This window comes from Trichechus manatus, unplaced genomic scaffold (genome assembly GCF_000243295.1).
Source record: "Trichechus manatus latirostris isolate Lorelei unplaced genomic scaffold, TriManLat1.0 scaffold00020, whole genome shotgun sequence".
NCBI classification, from domain to species: Eukaryota; Metazoa; Chordata; class Mammalia; order Sirenia; family Trichechidae; genus Trichechus; species Trichechus manatus.
In genome coordinates, this window is record NW_004443956.1 from 21,184,284 (window position 1) to 21,203,024 (window position 18,741).

Genomic DNA, 18,741 nt, shown 5'->3' on the forward strand with positions numbered 1-18,741 from the left:
TCATGGGGTTGTTAACCAATGTCATAAAACAGTATGTGTACTGACTGTTTAATGAGAAACTATTTGTTCTGTAAACCTTCATCTAAAGTACAATAAAAAATATATATATTAAAAAAAAAGAATCATACACCATGACCAAGTGGGATTTATTCCAGGAATTTAGGGATGGTTCAACATTAGAAAATCAATCAATGTAATATACCCCATCAATAGAACACAGGAAAAACAACCATATGATTATCTCTATGGATGCAGAAAAAGCATCTGATAAAATCCAACACCCTTTCTTAATGAAAACTCTAAAGAAGATTGGAACAGAAAGGAAATTCATCAATACGATTCAGAGCATATACGAAAAGCCAACAGCCAACATTATACTTCATGGAGAAAGACTGAGAGCTTTCCTATTGAAACTGGGAATGAGACAAGTGTGCCCACTCTCACCACTTGTGTTCAAATATTGTATCAGAAGTCCTAGCCAGAGCAATAGGACAAGAAATAAAAGGTAACCAGGTTGGAAAAGAAGAAATAAAATTATCTCTATTTGCAGATGATATGATCTTATATATAAAAAAATCCCAAAGAGTCCACAAGAAAACTTCTAGAGCTAACAGAGGAATTTAGCAAATTTAGCAAAGTTGTAGGATACAAGGTCAACAAACAAAAATCAGTTGGGTTACTATATCCCAGCAATGAGAAATCCAAAAGGGAAATTAGGAAACAATTTCATTTACAATAGAATCTAAGAGAATAAAATATCCAGGAATAAATCTAACCATGAAAATTATAAAACGCCACTGAAAGAGATTAAAGAAGGCTTAAATAAATGGAAAGATGTTCCATTTTCATACACTGGAAGATGTAATATTCTTAAGATGTCAATACTACCCAAAGTGATCTATAAATTCAGCACAATTCTGATAAAAATTCTAAAAGCCTTTACAGAAATGGAAAAACCAATCCTCAACTTTATATGGAATGGCAAAAGGCCCTGAATAGGTAAAGCAATGCTGAAAAAGAACAAAGTAGGAGGATTCACACTTTCTGATTTTAAAACATATTACACAGCTACAGTAATCAAAACAGCCTGGTATTAGTATAACAATAGACACATAAATCAATGGAATAGAACTGAGAATCCAAAAATAAACCCACACATCTATGGTCAACTGATTTTTGACAAAAGTGCTAAGTCCATTCGATGGGGAAGAAGAGCCTTTCAATAAATGGTGCTGGCAAAACTGGATCTCCACATGTAGAAAAATTAAACAAGATCCACGCCTCACACCATATACAAAAACAAATTCAAAATGGATTATGGGCCTAAATGTAAAAATTAAAACCATAAAATTCTTAGAAGAAACTGCAGGGGCAATGCTGTCAGGCCTAGCTTTTAACAATGGATTATGTAATATAATAACAAAAGCACACATAGCAAAAAACAAAATAAATAAATGGCACCTCATAAAAATTAAAAATTTTTGATCATCAAAAGACTTTACAAAAAAAGTGAAAAGACAAGCTACCAACGGGGAGAATATCTTCAGAAACCATATATCCAATAAAAATCAATAGCTAAAATACATATAAAACTTAGACAACAACAAAAAGACAACCCAATCATAAAATGGGCAGAGGACTTAAACAGACATTTCACCAAAGAGGACATTCAAACGGCCATCAAACACATGAAAAGGTGCTCAACGTCATCAGACATCATACAGATGCAAATCAAAACCACAATGAGATATCATTTCACTCCCACTACTAATGGTTTAAAAACAGAAAATAATAAATGTTGGGGAGGATGTGGGGAAATGAGAACGCTTAACCACTGCTGGTAAGAATGCAAAGTGGTACAGCTGCTGTGAAAGCAGTGTGGCGGTTCCCCAAAAAACTAAAAATAAAACTACTACATGATCCAGTAATACCACCTCTAGGTATATACCCACAAAACTTGAAAGCAGAGACTCAGATAGAGACTTGTACACCAATGTTCACTGCAGCATTATTCTCAGTAGCTAAAACGTGTAAACAACCTAAATGCCCACCAACAGATGAACGGATAAACAAAATATGGTACATACACATGGAATACTACTCAGTCAACAGGATAAATGAAGTCTTGATACATGCTACAGTATGGATGGAGCTTGAAGACAATATGCTGGGTGGAATAAGTCAATCATAAAAGGACAAATATTATACCACCTCACTTACATAAAAAGACAAGAAAAGGCAAATGTATTTATTAGTGGTTACGATGCATGGGAGGGAGAGGGAAAGGGATGGTTAACAGTGATGGAAAAATCGCATTAAGGGTAGGGTAGCACAGATGATTACTGTAATTGCTATCTATAAATTGTATACCTGCAGAAAGATAAACTGGCAAAAGTTGTGCAACAGATGTATTTACAACTAAAAAAGAAAAATAGAGTAGCTGCTGAGGCTGCTTATTATGTACAACCAAAAACCTCAGGGGAATTAGTTCCTTGGTTTGGAGGTTTAGGGTTATGGGTTTCATGGGACATTGCAGTCAATTGGTCTACTAACACATTTAGTGGTTCTGTTCTACCTTCTAGTTCACTGCTTAGTGCCTGGGGTCTTGAAAGCTTGCAAGCAGCCATCCAAGGCACAATGGATCTCTATTTGCCTGGAACAACACAGCGAAAAGGAGACTCAGGAATAAGAGAAGGATATGGAATCTGTGGCTAATTGCCTCCATGAACAACTGCCTCCTTGGCCATGAGGCCAGAAGAACTGGAGGGTGCCTGGCTAGCATTACGGAACATTTTGATCAAAGACTCAACAGAAGAATCCTGATCAAAATGGGTAACATGTAGAACAGAATTTCAAATTCTCATGGACTCCAGACTTTCTGGAGCCATGGAAGCTGGATGAACCCCTGAAATTACTGCCCAGAGAATAATCTTTAAACCTTCAACCAAAAATATCCCCTCAAGTCTTCCTAAAACCAAACAACAATTTAGCTTAACTAGTAAAAAATGTCTGCCTTCAGAAGTAAGCTCTTTTAAGAACTATACGGGATCAAAGTGACAACAGCAACTTGAAAGATTAGGAACCTTAGGGAGCAGGGAGTTTAATGAGGGAGGAACAACTCAGAAAAGGAGGGTGAGAATGATTGTACGATGCGAAGAATGTACTCACTATCACTGAATTGTACATGCAGTAACGGTTGCACTGGTGCATGTTTTGCTGTGTATATTCTCAACAATGAGAATAAAGTTAAAAAAAAAAAAAGCAGGGCAGTGGTTGCCTGGGAATAAACAGGATGGAGTTAGGAAGGAGGGGTGCAAGGAAGTGAATAAACAGAGCCAAAAGGAAATTTGGGGAGTGATGGATACGTTCACTGTCTTGATTGCGGTGGCAGTGTATACATTAAGTCAAAATTTATCAAACTGTATACTTAAATATGTGCAGTTTACTGTACATCAATTATACTTCAGTAAAGCTGCTAACATGCATTTATTAGGTTTCAGGCTATCTACTCAATACTATACATGAATAAGGAACCTTGGTGGCATAGTGGTTAAGAACTACAGCTGCTAAACAAAAGGTCGGCAGTTCGAATCTACCAGGCACTCCTTGGAAACTCTATGAGGCAGTTCTACTGTGTCCTATAGGGTCCTATAGAGTTGCTGTAAGTCGGAATTGACTCGACAGCAACGGGTTTGTTTTTTTTTTAATATGTGAATATGTTAGTGTATGGCTATGTCAATTACATTTCATTAGAAACTGTATTTCTGTATTTGCTTTTACATTGTAAGTTATATTCTGAAAGTATTTTGAGTTCCTACCATATCCCTAGCACTATACTAAGGCTAGCACTATTCCTAGCACCAGTACTGTAGGAGTTACAAAGTAGGTATGTAACATGTTTATTTTCTTCCTGGAATTGACAATCTTCCTAAAACATGAAATATTTTCACTGTAACTAAATTTCTTTGCACAGTTAAATGTGAAATTGAGAAGCACATGAGTTTCCTCATTTCACATACACGTACTAAAAGTGGCAGATATTAGATACACATACACAGACCTTCCACTTCCTCAGGAGCTGACAGGTTTTCAGGGAAAAAGAAAAGTAAACAATTAGAATATGAAGTGATAAATGATACTCGACATATGAAAGAAGGAACTGAGCATTATGAGAGTACACAGGAGGAATACCTAAAGGGGAAGAGGTTGGAGTGGGGGAGTGTCAAGGAAAACTTGATCTGTGGAGTTAATGGTTGAACTGAGAGTCTTGAACTACCGGTTAGATTCTGCCAGGGAATCAGTGGTGAGGAAAATTATTCATGGCAAAGGAAGGGACATGTCAAAGGCATAGAAGGTTAAGCAGTCTTTCTTTGTTCCCACCCCTACACACCAGAAGAGGGTGCCTATTATCAACAGTGGTTCAGAATGTGAGGTCTGGAATGGCAAGAGACAAAGCTGGAGATATAGGTATAGGGTAAGTATAAAGGAACTTACGTGTGACCTTAAAAAACTGGGGCATTATTTTAATTGCAGAAGCCTTTGAAGCATTTGAAGCAGGGGAGTGACATGATCACATTTTCATTTTAAGGCAAGAAAGGGAGATTGAACTGGCCCTTAAATAATGAGTAGACTTTAATGAGAGGGAATAAAAGAGGGTACTCTAGGATAGAGGAATACATAAGTATTCTGTCTGTACTGTAAAGGCTAACTTCCAGGGCCCTTCCTACCTGCTCCCTCTCCCCTTATCAAGTCCGTAACACTAGGAAGACAAATGTATAACACTCAAAGACTTACAGTCATAAAAAAATATTTAGGCCTCAGGATAAGTTAGATTACTATCTCAAGGTAACAGGAAGGAGAACAAATATTTACTGAATATCTACTGTGTAAGAGTCTTTTAAAAGACTAAAACTAGAAGACTTGGTCAGACAAGCTTGGAACATGGAAATACGAACAACCGGGATGGAAGCAGGTCACTTGAAATATCTTAGTTCATCTCTTTGGAGAACACGGTCCACACTCAACAGAGTAGAATCCAGTGACACACAAATATTTATTAACTACATACTGTGAGGGATAAAAGATGGTCTTGTCCTTTAAGAAACAAAGTTTCTTAAAAAAGTCAATACACATGGATTAGTAACTATAATAAAAGGCTGAAAGTGCAAGAATCTGAGAAAACTTGATGTGTGATATAGGATTTGACTTGGCCTTAGAAGACAGGAAGACTTAACTAGATAGAGAAAGGTTAAGGAGAGATGGCTGTGGAAAAATGTGAACCAAAGTTCTGAGATGGAAAAACGTATTTGCCAATATCAAATCAATTTTAGTCATGATTATTTAATTCTACAAATTCGTTTTATTCTAATCATAAAGCAAATGTGAATTTTTAATATAAACGAAAATCCAATGAAAACGGATTATAATCACAGTCCTAGAAAGAACCTTAAGGGCTAATCTTCAAACAAGTGAATGTCTATGTCATTCAAGTCACATGGTAGTCTACTCTCTTCTTGAGGAATCTCCAAAGATGGAGCCTCCATACGATCTCTCAGTAACACTTTGTCACCTGGAAAATTAGATACTTCCCTTAGGTCTTTTGCTTTGGTTTCACTTCTTTCTACTCTACCCTCATTAAAGAAAAGAACACCTGCTTAGAATCTACTTCATGAACATTCCTCTCACAATAAAATATTAAACTCATATACTCGACTCTCTGCTTTTGATGCTAAACAAATTTGATTTTTTTCACTTTTTTTAAGAGGGAAGTGGAAAGAAAGAAGTAGACATGAGAAATACTAACAAGATAAAACTGAGTGCTTGGTATTGGGTGTCAGTGAGAGGAAGCAAAGGTATCTAACATAACTCCTGAGTTTCTGGTTTGGCCTACTTGTGGCCCAGTGAGTGAAAGGAAATGTGGGAGGTAGGAACAATTTCAGGTTCTGTGTTAGAAATGCCCAGGTGAGATGGTAGTAGGACACCCAGGTGTAGTACAGAGCTGGATGTATCGGTTTTTAGCTTAGCAGTGGGTGGTGACTGGAGGTATGGATTTTGGGATAATGTATCTGTGATACTTGAAATCGTTAGTATAGGCATCTGAAGTGCATCAATATTTAAGATAGGAGCAGTAAAAGGGACAGTTAAATGGTCAAAGAAGGAGAAGAAAAAGAGAGGGGAGTGGTGACCAGAAATGAAGAAAGAAGAGATACGGGAGGTAGGGGTTACAAACAGCAAACGCCACAGAGCAATTAAAGATAAAAATCAGAAAACACAGGATTAGGCAATTAGAAGGTCATTGGTGCCCTGCACAGAGAAAGATAACTAAGGGTTTTGGTTTGGAATTTATTTTCAGATGAGTGAACTCTGATAGGAGAACGGATTTCAAAATCTCTTCCTCTTTTAATGCCTATTAGGTTGCACACAAAGTTGAGTCAACAGAAGAACCAAGAATGCCAATAAAAATTAGAAACAAAGTGTCATGGATTGAATTGTGTCCCCCCAAAATGTGTCAAAGTGGCTAGTCCATGATTCCCAGTATTGTGTGATTGTCTACCATTTTGTCATCTGATGTGATTTTCCTATGTGTTGTAAAGCCTACCTCTATGAAGTTAATGAGGCAGGATTAGAGGCAGTTATGTTAATGAGGCAGACTCAATCTACATGATTAGGTTGTATCTTAAGTCAATCTCTTTTGAGATATAAAAGACAGAAGCAAGCAGAGAGACATGGAGGACCTCCAAACAAGTCCTTTGGACCCAGGGTCCCTGAGCTGAGAAGCTCCTTGACCAGGGAAGACTGATGACAGGACCTTCCCTCAGAGCCGACAGAGAGAGAAATCCTTCCCCTGGAGCCAGCACCCTGAATTTGGACTTCTGGGCTCCTACACTGTGAGAGAATAAACTTCTCTTTGTTAAAGCCACCCACTTGTGGTATTTCAGTTATAGTAGCATTAGATAACAAAGACAGAATTTGGTACCGAGACAGTGGGGTGCTGCTCTAACAGATACCTACAATGTGGAAGCGGTATTGAAACTGTGAATCAGTAGACGCTGGAAGAGTTTTAAAGTGCCTAATAATAAAAGCCTGGATTGCCTTGAAGAGACTGTTGGTGGAATTATGGACATCAATGACAATTCTGGTGAGGATTCAGAAGGAAGTGAGGAGAGCTGTTATACTGGAGATGCACAGCGAAGAAACAGCAGCAGCAGAGAAACAGCAGCAGCAGCAGAACCAGGAGACCAGCGTGAGACAGCGCTGGAGCCAACTCACGGAGCTGGGTGTCTTTGTGCAGGAGGCTTCCCGGCAGAGTGGGATATCTCTGGGCACTTATTGGTGGAGCTCGGCTTGCTGACCCATGCAGCAAGAGAGCTGAATGCCTTCCAGCCGAAGTCTACAGGCAGAGAGGGGTGTCTCCAGGCACTTATCAGTGGAGCTAAAGAGCTTTCCCTTACGCATCTGTCAGTTTGTTATAATGTGGGGGCTTGTGTGTTGCTGTGATACTGGAAGCTATGCCACTGGCATTCAAATACCAGCAGAGTCACCCATGGCAGACAGGTTTTAGCTGAGCTTCTACATTAAGACAGACGAGGAAGAAGGACCCAGCAGTCTACCTCTGAAAAGAATTAGCCAGTGAAAACCTTATGAATAACAGCGGAATACTGTCTGATATAGTGCTGGAAGATGAGCCCCTCAGCTGGAAGGCACTCAAAATACTACTGGGGGAAGAGCCGCCTCCTCAGAGTAGAGTCGACCTTAATGACACGGATGGAGTCAAGCTTTCGGGACCTTAATTTGCTGATGTGGCACAACTCAAAATAAGAAGAAACAGCTGCAAACATCCATTAATAATCGGAATGTGGAATGTATGAAGAATGAACTGAGGAAAATTGGAAGTTGTCAAAAATGAAATGGAATGCTTTTATCCTAGGCATTTTTGAGCTGAAATGGACATGTATTGGCCATTTTGAATCAGACAATCATATGGTCTACAATGCAAGGAATGACAACTTGAAGAGGAATGGCATTGCATTCATCGTCAGAAAGAAAATTTCAAGTCTATCCTGAAGTACAATGCTGCCAGTGATAGGATAATATCCATATGCCTACAAGGAAGACCAGTTAATATGACTATTATTCAAATTTACGTACCAACCACTAAGGCCAAAGATGAATTGAAGATTTTTACCAACTTCTGCAGTCTGAAATTGATTGAACATGCAATCAGGATGCACTGATAATTACTGGTGATTGGAATGTGAAAGTTGGAAATGAAGAAGAATCGATAGTTGGAAAACACAGCCTTGGTGTTAGAAATGACGCCGGAGATCGCATAATAGAATTTTGCAAGACCAACAACTTCTTCATCACAAATACCTTTTTTCACCAACATAAACAGCGACTATACACAGGGACCTCGCCAGATGGAATACACAGGAATCAAATCGACTACATCTGTGGAAAGGGACAACGGAAAGCTCAATATCATCAGTTAGGACAAGGCCACGGGCTGAATGCGGATCAGACCATCAATTACTCACATGCAAGCTCAAGTAGAAACTGAAGAAAATTAGAACAAGTCCACGAGAGCCAAAGTGCGACCTTGAGTATATCCCATCTGAATTTAGAGACCATTTCAAGAATAGATTTCACGAGTTGAACACTAACAACCGAAGACCAGACGAGCTGTGGAATGGTATCAAGGACATCAGACATGAAGTAAGCAAGAGGTCATTACAAAGACAGGAGAGAAAGAAAAGAGTTAAACGGAAGTCAAAAGAGACTCTGAAACTTGCCCTTAAACGTCGAGTAGCTAAAGCAAAAGGAAAAAATGATGAAGCAAAAGAGCTGAACAGAAGATTTCAAAGGGCAGCTCAAGAAGACAAAGTAAAGTATTATGATAACATGTGCGAAGACCTGGAGATAGAAAACCAAAAGGGAAGAACACGCTCAACATTTCTCAAGCTGAAAGAACTGAAGAAAAAATTCAAGCCTCGAGTTGCAATACTGAAGGATTCTACAGGGAAAATATTAAATGATGCAGGAAGCATCAAAGAAGATGGAAGGAATACACAGAGTCACTGTACCAAAAAGAATTGGTTGATGTTCAACCATTCCAGGAGGTAACATATGAACAGGAACTGATGGTACTGAAGGGAGAAGTCCAAGCAGCACTGAAGGCATTGGCGAAAAACAAGACTCCAGGAACTGACAGAATACCACTTGAGATGTTTCAACAAACAGATGCAGCACTGGAAGTGCTCACTTGTCTACACCAAGAAATTTGGAAGACAGCTACCTGGCCAACTGACTGGAAAAGATCCAAATTTATGCCTATTCCCAAGAAAGGTGATTCAACTGAATGCGGAAATTATTGAACAATATCATTAATATCACATGCGAGCAAAATTTTGCTGAACATCATTCAAAAGCAGCTGCAGCTGTATATCGACAAGGAACTGCCAGAAATTCAAGCTGGATTTAGAAGAGGATGTGGAACCAGGGATACCACTGCTGATGTCAGATGGATCCTGGCTGACGCAGAGAATACCAGAAAGATGTTTACCTGTGTTTTACTGACTATGCTCAGGCATTCGACTGTGTGGGTCATAACAAACTATGAAGAACACTGCAGAGAATGGGAATTCTGGAACAGTTAATAGAGCTCATGAGGAATCTGTACATGAATCAAGAGTCAGTCGTTTGAACAGAACAAGGGGATACTGCGTGGTTTAAAGTCAGGAAAGGTGTGCGTCAGGGCTGTATCCTTTCACCATACCTATTCAGTCTGTATGCTGAGCACAGAATCCGAGAAGCTGGACTATATGAAGAAGACAAGGGCATTAGGAGTGGAGGAAGACTCATTAACAACCTGTGTTATGCAGATGACACCACCTTGCTTGCTGTAAGTGGAGAGGACTTGAAGCCCTTACTGATGAAGAGCAAAGACTACAGTATGGATTACACCTCAACATAAAGAAAACAAAAATCCTCACAACTGGATCAATAAACAACCACATGATAAATGGAGAAAAGATTGAAGTTGTCAAGGATTTCATTTTACCTGGATCCACAATCAACACCCATGGAAGCAGCAGTCAAGAAATCAAAAGACACATTGCACTGGGCAAACTGGTTGCAAGAGATCTCTTTAAAGTGTTAAAAAGCAAAGAGGTCACTTTGAGGACTAAGGTACGCCTGACCCAAGCCATGGTGTTTTCAATTGCCTCATATGCATGTGAAAGCTGGACAATGAATACTGAAGACAAGAAGAATTGACGCCCTTGAATTGTGGTGTTGGCAAAGAATATTGAATATACCATGGACTGCCAAAAGAATGAACAAATCTGTCTTGGAAGAAGGACAACCAGAATGCTCCTTAGAAACAAGGATGGTGAGACTACATCTCACAAACTTTGAACATGTTATCAGGAGGGATCAGTTCCTGGAGAAGGATATCATGCTTGGTAAAGTAGAGGGTCAGCGAGTAAGAGGAAGACTCTCAACGAGATAGACTGACACAGTGGCTACAACAATAGGCTCAAGCATAGCAACAATTGTGAGGATGGCGTAGGACTGGGCAGTGTTTCGTTCTGTTGTGCATAGGGTTGCTATGAGTCAGAACTGACTTGACAGCACCTAACAACAACAACAGAGAGCTCTGGAACACTTGCCCCAGTAGGGCAAATACGGGCAGTGAGGCCCGAGGGGCCAAAAGGCCAAGGAACCAGGAAGCAGAAGCTGAAGAGACAAGGAATACAGGAAGCAGAGTTGCCTTTCCAAGTGGGCCTGGAAGGCAGAACTGAAGCCCAGGGTGGAGGGGCCTCCACCCACCATCTGGAGAGTGTGATCAACACCCAGAGTCTGGATGGCAGGGCCACTGCCTAAATGGTCTCAGAGAACAGAGGATTATTTTTGAGGGTTGAGGGCTAATGTAATACATTCTGCTGACTTGCTTGGTGCCTGTTATCCCCTCTTTCCCTCCAGTTTCTCCCATTTGTAATGGAAATGTCTACCTTGTGCCTGTTCCACCATTGTACTTTGGAAGCAGATAACTTGTATTCTCAATTTCACAGATGAAGAGGAATTTTTGGATTTTGGACTTGGAGTTGAATTAAGACTTTTGCTATGGTATGATGAGGTGAATATGTTTTACATGAGGCAAGGATATAAAGTTTTTGGGGACCTCATACCACCAAGAAAGCAGCGCCAGGAGCAGCGCGTGTCCTTTGGACCTGGGGTTCCTGTGAGGAGAAGCTCCTAAACTAAGGGAAGATTGATGATAAGGACCTTCCCCCAGAGCCGACGGAGAGAGAAAGCCTTCCCCTGGAGCTGGCACCCGGAATTTGGACTTCTAGCCTCCTAAACTGTGAGAGAATAAATTTCTCTTTGTTAAAGGCATCCACTTGTGGTATTTCTGTTATCGCAGCACTAGATAACTAAGACACAAAGTAATTCCCATGGTGAGAGTTTTAAAATGTCCTACAGAGCATACCATACATGTATATAACTGCACAGAAAAAGATATGAAAAGATATAAACCAAAATTGTTCCTGGGAACTCTATGGAGGGGACTGACATTAAAAGTGGTAGTCATAGGAATTTTAGTCTTATTTCTAAAATTCTTTATAAGGAAGATTTATTCATGTATTTACTTATAATATTCTTTATAAGGAAGATTTATTCATGTATTTACTTATACAATTAAAACTTAATTTAAAATAAAATTTTCCACAAATAAGGAGATAATCTGTTCATCTATATCACAGTTAACTATGCATATGGATATTATTAAAAATACTTAGCTAGGTTAGGCTTTTTTATTCTTAGTACAAAGTAGAACCTTACTATATACAGTTTAACTGGAACATTTTTAATAAAATGGGAGCTTGGCTACATTACCTTTTAAAGTTCCTTCCAGCTAAATGATCTTACCTGAAATTATTTTCATATGAATATTCTTATTTTAAAATATAAACTAAATTTAAGGTGTCTGAATGTATATCAGCAGATGGCTACATTGTTTAGATCATATATGACCAATGTGACATGTTCTCAGATGGGATCATGGGCTCTGAAACTAGTGCAGTATGGGAAAAACATGACAGGTAGATAGTGGGAATATGGTTTGCTAGAGTTATCTTAGTTGCTCTCTTAACTTTTTTAGACATTTAACAGAGAATAGTTTACTTAAAGAATGCTTTATTCTCAAAAATCCTGGTTTTCATTTTTATACAAATTCATTGTTCAAAAATAAGAACATTAATAATCAGCTAAATGTTAATTAGTACCAGTCATTTATTAATTTTCTATAATATAACTGAATATAACACAGTTACAAGCAAATTTCTTGCTGAGAAATTTTCAATATGGGGTTTGGGTTCATTTTTACAACAAAGCCCTAATTAGGAATATATATTATGATGTATAATTTTATTCCACATTTGATATTTTTAAGTATTTGTGAAAGAAAGGATGATTTATTTCAGTTTTACACAGAGAACTGGGAAGAGAAAGCCCAAGGTAAAGATTAGTAGTATATCTATGGGCTTCCAAAATAAAGACCTCTTCAAAAAAAGACTAGTTTTTAAACAGAGTCCCTTCATCAAGGAAACAAAAGAGAATAATCCACTTTATCTCCTAAAAATAATGGACTATATGTGGACTGGATGAGAAATATGTGGAAAAACTTAAATTCAAGCTGCATTTGCAATGGTACTTATGTTTTAATATCAGCATTTTTTCAAAAAACTGCATTTGGGCCTTGTATAACATACAAGTTGCATAAAGAGCTTCAGGATGAAAATATAATCATAAAAAATGATTTTAAAATAGAAATTAGTAAAAGTATTTCAAAGTTGGTTGGATGCATTTCAGAAAAAGTTTTCTCTTTGGTTAAAGGAGATTTCAAATAAAAGGTAATACAAAAAATGTCAAAATCTAAGTTGTTTCTTGATTAATCATAATACAGAGCATATCAGCAATTGTATATAATCTATTTTTAGAAAAGTCATTGCAACTGTGATAAGTGTAGAAAAGACATTTAAAATATTTTACTGTAGACAAGTTTAGGCATCTACAGATAAGTTACTAGGTTTGATCCTGTTCTATTTTCACCTTGTACCTCAAGTCTATTAAACTAAACAGTAAATTGTTATCTAAAAATATGTACATCAAATTAAAAATAAATTGGAATTTTGGAAATTGAAGTCTACACAGGCAGCAAAACAACATTTTGGAAAGCCTATCAAGTGGCACAGCATTAGTTTTAAAGGGTCTTAAAGGGGTCTGATAAAAAATTTAAGCACAGATTCTTGTGTTTCCTCTGGACGATAAAGCTACCATTGATAATAATTACATTTGACTAAAATGACATGGTCACAATTTTCCTCACAGCTTAATTCTTTGTGGCAAGTGATATGCTTATAAAATTTACAAAGTGGGGATTTTTCAAACAGTACAAAAAATTTCCACAAGGAAATATAACAAGCTATTTCACAGGAATTCTTCAGCAAATGTGTCCTATCACACTGTGCACTTAAAGAGCTATAAAACTAAAGCTAAAGTTTATAATGCCTATCATTCATCAACAAAAGCAGCTGGCAAATTGTTTAAAGGAAAAAAACCCTGCAAAACACTTTTATTTTTGAAGTAAAAATATCACCAATTTAAGTATTTGATACTGGATTCAATGCATTTTCAGGTTTACAATTAAATTTATAGTCTTCACTAAAAAGCTATTGAAATAAGAGAAAAACTGCACACATGCAGGCAAACTATGATTTTTCTTTTTACTTCATTTCTCATGTAGCTCTGAGCAATGGGATGCTGCTAGTCAATTTCATAAGAGTAAATGGGGCCACACTCGAGGTCAGGATTTATTTGTGAGAGACAGTAATAGAGTGAAAAAGTTCCCAGCTTGGAAATATATCCTCTACTCTTACAAGCTTTTCAGCCTGTAAATCAAAATCCTGTTATACACTAGGATAATATTCATGACAATTCTCTATATTTTATCTTCTTAAAATCAAAGACTCAATTCTAAAGAGTTAATAGAGGAATTACAAAGTAACTCTAGTTTGCATTTCCCATAATAGTAAAATAAAGGTTTTTATTCTAGTCTAGAAATTTGCTTTTTTAAATCTGTGAAAAGCCTCTATGAATCTGCTTAACGTATTTATTTCTTTTCATCTATTCAGTGCCATTGGGCATAACATGTAATGCAGTGCATGTTGATATTTTGCAAAGCACCACATGACTCACTGTACTCTGGTGCACTCTATTAATCCTGTTTGGACAGCTGTGTCCAGGCATTTGTTAGCTGCATTTTAATTGTTCTTTCTTTTTTTTTCTCTTTTTATTTATCTCTATGGCAAACTACTCAGGAATTTAATTTGTTGGTCTCAGAAAGTAAATTTTACCATTAATTTGTTTTCTTTGTATTAAAACTATACTCAGCAACATAAATTTCTTCCATTAGTACATATTAACAACAAATCTTAAATAACAAAGCACAGAAAATTAGTTTCATGAATGTTAGAATGGCTGGGTATCTGTAATATTACAAAAATTATTTGTTGGACTGTCATAGTACAAATGATAACATTTAGCTTCAAATCTGGTTAAAAGTGTGTATTTTTGGCATTTTCAAGATTAGCACACTATAAGCAGACATGAAAACAATAGTAAATCCTATAAAGCAAACACGAAAGAAGTTAAGAACATTAAATAAACAAGTCTGATATTAGCCTGTGGAACAGTGGTCCTTTTTATATTTATACTAAGATTTCACTTTTTATTGAAATATGAAATTCTTTGTAAGAATTATGAAACAACTACAAAGCTTATACTTTCTCAGCACTGCCTGTATCCCTGATGTCCATGAATCTTGAATAAATAATGGAAGTAATATAAGAGCTAAAACAAAAGCAATTCAAAGTTACTAGTGATTTTTGTTAAGAGCAAGTTGTTGAGGTTTAGTGATTGATTTTTCAAATCATTTATGAACACTCAAGTCAAAACCTAAGCCTAAAGAATCTAACATAACTGTCCAATGAAAATTTTTGTCTGAAATAATATTTAGGCAAGAACTAAGAATACAATCTGCAATATTGCTTTATAAAAGATAATAAGGTCAAATAAAGATTTATTCAACTATCTTAATAACAAAGTGGAAATGTATTTTACTTGTAAATGATCACTAAAATTCTTTGCAAATTGAAAAATTAAGAAACAAATAGTAATGACAGGCAAGTAAAACCTACAGGAACAAGTCTGTACTTTAAATCAGTGTGTGCTTTCACAGATCTCACTGCTTTCAAGTTTATTTCATGGACACAAATCAGCTTAAAAATGATTTTTACAAATTATCAATTTTTTAACCACATATTAAATTGTAACTTTTAAAAATATTTCTATAAGAAAAATTAATATTTTCTAGAAAATAAACTTAAAAAAAACAAAAAAACAAAAAATACAGTTGTTTAACAAGCCAGTGAAAAAACGTGCTTCATGTATGACACAGGAATGTCTTCAGGCATTTAAAAAAATAAATGGTCTTTACTTGATAAAATTACTTGTCTTGGTATGGCCCTATATATATGATAGCAAAATGAAGCAGAAATATAAGTATAAAATAATGTGGGAGGAAGCATTATATTTCAAAGTTAGTATTTTGAAAAAGCTTAGAAACTAAAGGAAGACATTCAGTAGAGGTATTTTTACAAAGGTCTGGATTGTAAACGAAAAATTTCTAATTGAAATTTACCTAATGTTCTTGACATCACAGGCAGTGCAGAGCTCAAGACCAAGATTGACACACAATTCCCAATGATCTGTTTGAGAAATCAGAAAGAATACTTGGCAGTTAACGAGCAGGATGATAAATAAAATCCATTCACATTCCAAGAAAATACTGTACATTCTAGTTACCTACAGTACTCTGCCAACCTCTTAATGATACTAAACTTTTTCTATAAACATTTAAAGTTGTATCAGTAAGTTCTAGAAGATATTTACAGCACCTGGCACAAATATAAGGTTACAGAACACTTAAATTACTATACACTTGAGACACGGCACTTTACATTATTGATTGCGGTTGCCAATTTTAAAGAGCTTTGCCTGTCAAGTGAAAAAGAACAAATACATTTAATACTTCTGACTGTATTTTTTAAGTCAGACTACCGTTCACGATTTTTTATATAATCTCTACTTCTAATATGCTTAACTATTATTCTATTTAAATGTGAAAGAGCCAGAAATTCAAAAAACCTAAATTCTAGTAAGTCATTTTCAATGTATCCTATGCTTATTCTTTCATATTAAATAAACCCATTTCCATCCAATTGATTCCGACTCACAGTGACCCTTTAGGACCCAGCAGAACTGCCCCAGAGGGTTTCCAAGGCTGTAAAACTTTACAGAAGCAGAAAGCACATCTTTTTCCTGTTTGGGGACTGGTGGGTTTGAATGCCAATCTATCATTAGCGTTCGAGGACTTAATCACTGTGCCACCAGGGTTCCTTATTCATATTAAACGGAGGAGCTGAAAATACTGATTAAAACTTGTGATCACTTAAATTAGATGCTAAGTATCTCAACTACTTCTTTAAAGAAGTTATAGAGAATTAAATAAGTTTAAATATATATATATATATAATTTCTCCCTTTAGAATAGGCTAAAATATAGAATATATAATAAAAAGAAAACAAGCCAGCATCTCTTATTAATTTTCATTGTCAGCCTGTGGGAATATTTTACAGATTCAGTTGCTACATAAAATAACAGCTTTTGTTATTCTGAAGCCAGTGACATATTATAGAAAGTCAATTTAGCCCCAGGCTACAAAATGTTTCTGAATAGAACTCTTCGGTTTTACTTTAATTATTCAAATTTGAAATACTTTTGTCTCTAATACTTGTAGCAACTAAGTTCTTCAGATTTCAAACAAGCTCCCTGAGATACAGTTAGCACAACCAAAGTTACTCATTAGCAACATGTTTTATTTAGAGGAGAAAAAGTCCTTTCGCTAGCTTTCTATAGCTAGTTAAAAAGCTCTGCAGTTCCATGCGTTTTACAAGTGAATGGACGCCATCCAAATTAAACAGAGCACATCCTTTCCCATTCATTCAGCATTTTGAAAATCTTCCAGTTTGTGTTTATGCAAGTTACAAACAAATACCTATGACTGCAAATGAACCATTCAGGGCAATTACTAAATAAAACAGTCCATTTGTCTTGGAAGGCAAAAGGGAAGCCAGAGTCACCTAAGACTTTACCTTACCTTTGTCATGGTCGTGTCATCCTTTTTGGGAGTAAAGTTTCCAAAAACTCGGAGGCTATAGAAACCGACAACAGAGGACACCATAAGATAGCTGCGAGAATCAAGGAAAAACTCTCCAAAAGAACGCACGTTTTCCTTAAGTTCTCAGCAGTCTCCAGAAAGTCTTAAGGCTCAAAAGAAAAACACAACAAAACAAAAACCCACTTTGAGGGCTTGAGGAAGACTGACCTGTTCTTTTTCTTCTAGGCAAGTGTCTTAGTAAATCACCACTGTCCCAGAAAACTAGACAGAATACTTGTTAAAAGACAGAATGTTTACTTAAAGAAAGGATACAAAATCAAAATGATTTCAAGTGCAGCTCCCACAAAACCAAAAGTAGAAAGAGAGGCATTTCCTATTCCAGGCCCCTGGAAAACAAACAAACAAACAAAAAAAAACAATACTTTTCAGAATTCAATAACACCATTATATTTGGTTTCCCTGAAATTGTTCCCACACAAATATAGGACAGTTGACATTAGAAATGTTAAATACTCTGGAATAACATCTAGACTGTCAAAGGCCAACAAAAGGTGACATTAGGCTGAGTTAATCAATGAATTTAACTACCATGTTAACAATTTAACTCAAAAATTTTTCTCATTTATCTCAAACATAAGTCACTTATCAAAATAATACTATTACAATTACTACTATTATGAAATAGAAGAATTTTTCTTGAGAAAATTAAAAGAAATAGAATAGCACAAAAGGAATAGAAAATATAACTACCTCAACCCTGAGGTAACACACAAAAATTAAATAAAGTATGTCCAAAACATAAACTAACCATAGAAAGAAAGTGAATGTACATAACCTGTTTCTACATTTGAAAATTTCCTTTCCCCAAATCTTCCTTACGAATTCAGTATATTTGAAAAAGAAATAACTCAGCCATAAAGAGAAATGAAGTTCTGCCACATGCTACAGCATAGATGAACCTTAAAAACATTATGCTGAGTGAAATACATCAGACAGAAAGGGATAACTATTGTATGATCCCACTTACATGGAATAACTAGAAAAGACAAATGCACAGATACAAAAGTAGACTGGTGGTTACCAGGGGCTGAGGTTGGAGGGAATGGGGAGTGATTGCTGAATGGACACTGAGTTTCTGTCTGGGATAATGAAAAAAAATTTGGGAAATAGGGGTGATGGTTGCACAACATGGTGTATGTAATTAACGCTACTTAACTGTACACTTAAAAATGGTTAAAATAGCAATTTTTATGCTATATATAATTTGGAAAGCCTGGTGGAGTAGTGGTTAAGAGCTATGTCTGCTAACCAAAAGGTTGGCAGTTTGAATCCACCAGGTGCTCCTTGGAAACTCTATGGGGTAGTTCTGCTCTGTCCTATGGGGTCACTATGAGTCGGAATCGACCGCACAGCAACGGTTTTGTTTTTTTAAAATATA

General features: G+C 36.4%; 1 protein-coding gene across 1 annotated transcript in view; it reads right to left on the reverse strand.

Moving 5' to 3' along the window:
• Positions 1–18,741, reverse strand: part of LMBR1 (limb development membrane protein 1) — a 243,155-nt gene that overhangs the window by 35,874 nt on the left and 188,540 nt on the right. The window contains 3 exon segments of the mRNA XM_023727978.1: positions 15,764–15,830; positions 17,283–17,373; positions 17,616–17,689. Of these exon segments, the coding sequence (XP_023583746.1) occupies positions 15,764–15,830; positions 17,283–17,373; positions 17,616–17,689 (232 nt within the window).